This window comes from Priapulus caudatus, unplaced genomic scaffold, assembly GCF_000485595.1.
Source record: "Priapulus caudatus unplaced genomic scaffold, Priapulus_caudatus-5.0.1 Scaffold4108, whole genome shotgun sequence".
Lineage (NCBI taxonomy): Eukaryota > Metazoa > Priapulida > Priapulimorpha > Priapulimorphida > Priapulidae > Priapulus > Priapulus caudatus.
Genome location: NW_014581169.1, coordinates 6,036 through 8,556, shown reverse-complemented (window position 1 = coordinate 8,556; position 2,521 = coordinate 6,036). Strand labels below are relative to the sequence as shown.

Here is a 2,521-nt window from a genome sequence, read left to right as displayed (position 1 = left end):
CCCCCCACCGATACATCGCCAGCATCATCGTCGGCATCATCGTCGGCATCGTCATCGTCATCGTTATCGTCGTCAACAGCATCGTCATGTTTATATTATATTTGTGTAAGGCTAAGATATCACGTGATTGTGCGAACGTTGTTATCGGATAGTCCATATGATATATGTCCATATACAGAGAGACTAGACATACTTACATATGATATAATTGTGTCCATATACAGAGACAACCCCTACTTACGAACAATTGTGTTGCGAACTTTTGATGATACGAACAATCAGTTGGCGTGTAGAGGATTTGTACCGGGTGGGGTCTAAACGCAACCCAAACTTGCGAGCACGCGAAGTGCGGGTCTGGGGGGCCCTCCCCCAGAAAACTTTTGAAATTAGACCACCTTAGATGCGTTTTCTGCGCAAGCAGGGGGGGTCCGGACCCCCTGGACCCCCCTCCCCCCCCTGTACACGTTCCTGACAATTTGCCCTGAAGTCGAAAATTTAGGCGTAAGGTTTAGTTCTCAGCAGATCCGCCGCGTGGTGGCGGCAATGTAGCGCAGCGAAGCACCGAGATATAAACAATAGTATATATGAACTGTTTACACTAGTATGTACTCTGCTAGTTGTTACTCGATGTTCACACGTACATATACTACACTACTGTACAATACTGCATACGTACATATGTTGGACTTACGAACAAATGGACTGACGAACGACCGCTCGGAACCAAACCTGTTCGTAAGTAGGGGAAATATATTCTCTGTATATTCTCTGTATATATATATGTTCATATACTATGATCTAGGCCTATATTATCATAAGTCTTCTATTAATATTACATGGCGTTTGCATCGTACAACACATCTAACGAGAAATATTACGGAGACATGTGTCGTCACGTGGGTTTTGGGGGAAATATCAAAAATGGTTACGTGTCGTTTACTGTTTTGTTATTATTTATATTTTATTGTTTACAATAAATTTTTATGTCATGTTGGTTATGAATAGTTTTTCTCTTCGCTTCTCTGTGTAATATCTTACATCTCTATACACCTCTATATCCATACACCTCTATCCATACACCGCCCCATCTCTCCCTCCACCCTCCCCTCTCTCTGTGTAATATCTTACATCTCTATACACCTATACCATACACCTATACCATTAAAGCGGAGAGAGAGAGCGAGAGAGAGAGAGAGAGAGAGAGAGAGAGAGTGCGAGAGGTTTGTTGTTATATAATGTTAACATATTTGTTACACGTTGTCTTACACGTTGTCTTACACGTTGTTACATGTTACATCGTGTCGTTACATGCTACATCGTGTTGTTACATGTTACATCGAGTTGTTACATGTTACATCGTGTTGTTACATCGTGTTGTTACATGTTACATCGTGTTGTTACATGTTACATCGTGTTGTTACATGTTACATCGTGTTGTTACATGTTACATCGTGTCGTTACATGTTACAACGTGTCGTTACATGTTACAACGTGTCGTTACATGTTACATCGTGTCGTTACATGTTACATCGTGTTGTTACACGTCGTTACATGTCGTTACAGTTGGTTCTATGAGGCGCGCTATAACATGGAGGCGATGCAGGAGTTCCTGGAAGAGATAGGCCAGCTAGATGACGTGTACATAGTGAGTGTGGAGAATGCGCTAGCGTGGATACGTAACCCCGTGCGGGTGCAGGACGCTAGAAATGCTGAGGCATTCAGGTAAGCTCCTCACCTTTAACCTTTAACCTCTGACCCCTGACAGCTAGATGACGTGTACATAGTCTTGAATCCTGAATCGTATTCAACTTACTACGCATTAGGTTATTACTGCTTTATTACTGCTTTATTACTCCGTTATTACTGCTTTGTTTTTGTTTACATCCACATGTTTACGTTATTGTATCTTTTTTGTAGCTTACACGTAAATCTCACGTGTACGCCCAGATTATATTAATATTTGTGAATCATAAAAACAGTGGCAGCGTCGGTAACGCACGGTAACCATGGCAACGTACTCTCTTCCCGCTTGCAGTCACATATAGAACGCGTTCGCAGAATAACATCCGGGAATCGCGCGGCGAAGACGCGCGCCGGTAACCATGGTAACGCATCCTCGTGTTTCTCCCGCAGCTGCCCTGATCGTGGGCGCGAGCGTCTGTGCGATAAGTTCAACGTGTGCCGCTACCACAACATCAGTTTCTACCCGAACTCGCCCGACCATCAGGGCGACCGCGTGTTCCAGACGTGCGGAGCGTGCCCGCCGCTCTACCCGTGGCTGGGAAACCCGACCGGTTCATCGGACGGTCCGGCAGGACCCGACGCCCCGCTACCGCCAGGGGGAGTGGGGGAGGAGGGGCCGGTGGCGCCCGGGGGGAGGGCGAAACCTGGACTGACCCTGTAGCGGGGGAAGGAGAGTGTGGGTGGCTTCCTTCTCCTGTTTGAGGAGGGTGTAGAGATGCGGTGCGAGGGGAGAGAGAGTGAGTGTGTGTGTGTGTGTGAGAGAGAGAGAGAGAGAGAG

The 2,521-nt window shown here is 46.3% G+C and overlaps 1 protein-coding gene across 1 annotated transcript; it reads left to right on the top strand.

Annotated features, from left to right (window-relative positions):
• The first annotated feature begins 1,566 nt into the window (after positions 1–1,566).
• Positions 1,567–2,512, top strand: LOC106819705. Its single transcript, XM_014824306.1, has 2 exons — positions 1,567–1,722; positions 2,134–2,512. The coding sequence occupies exons 1-2, from the start codon at positions 1,589–1,591 to the stop codon at positions 2,402–2,404; spliced, it is 405 nt and encodes a 134-aa protein (XP_014679792.1). The 5' UTR covers positions 1,567–1,588; the 3' UTR covers positions 2,405–2,512.
• The last annotated feature ends 9 nt before the right edge of the window (positions 2,513–2,521 follow it).

Coding starts and splice junctions, on each gene's coding strand:
- LOC106819705 (XM_014824306.1), top strand. CDS start 1,589: ATGGAGGCGATGCAGGAGTTCCTGGAAGAGATAGGCCAGCTAGATGAC. Junction 1,723..2,133: donor AGAAATGCTGAGGCATTCAG/GTAAGCTCCTCA, acceptor TTTCTCCCGCAG/CTGCCCTGATCGTGGGCGCG.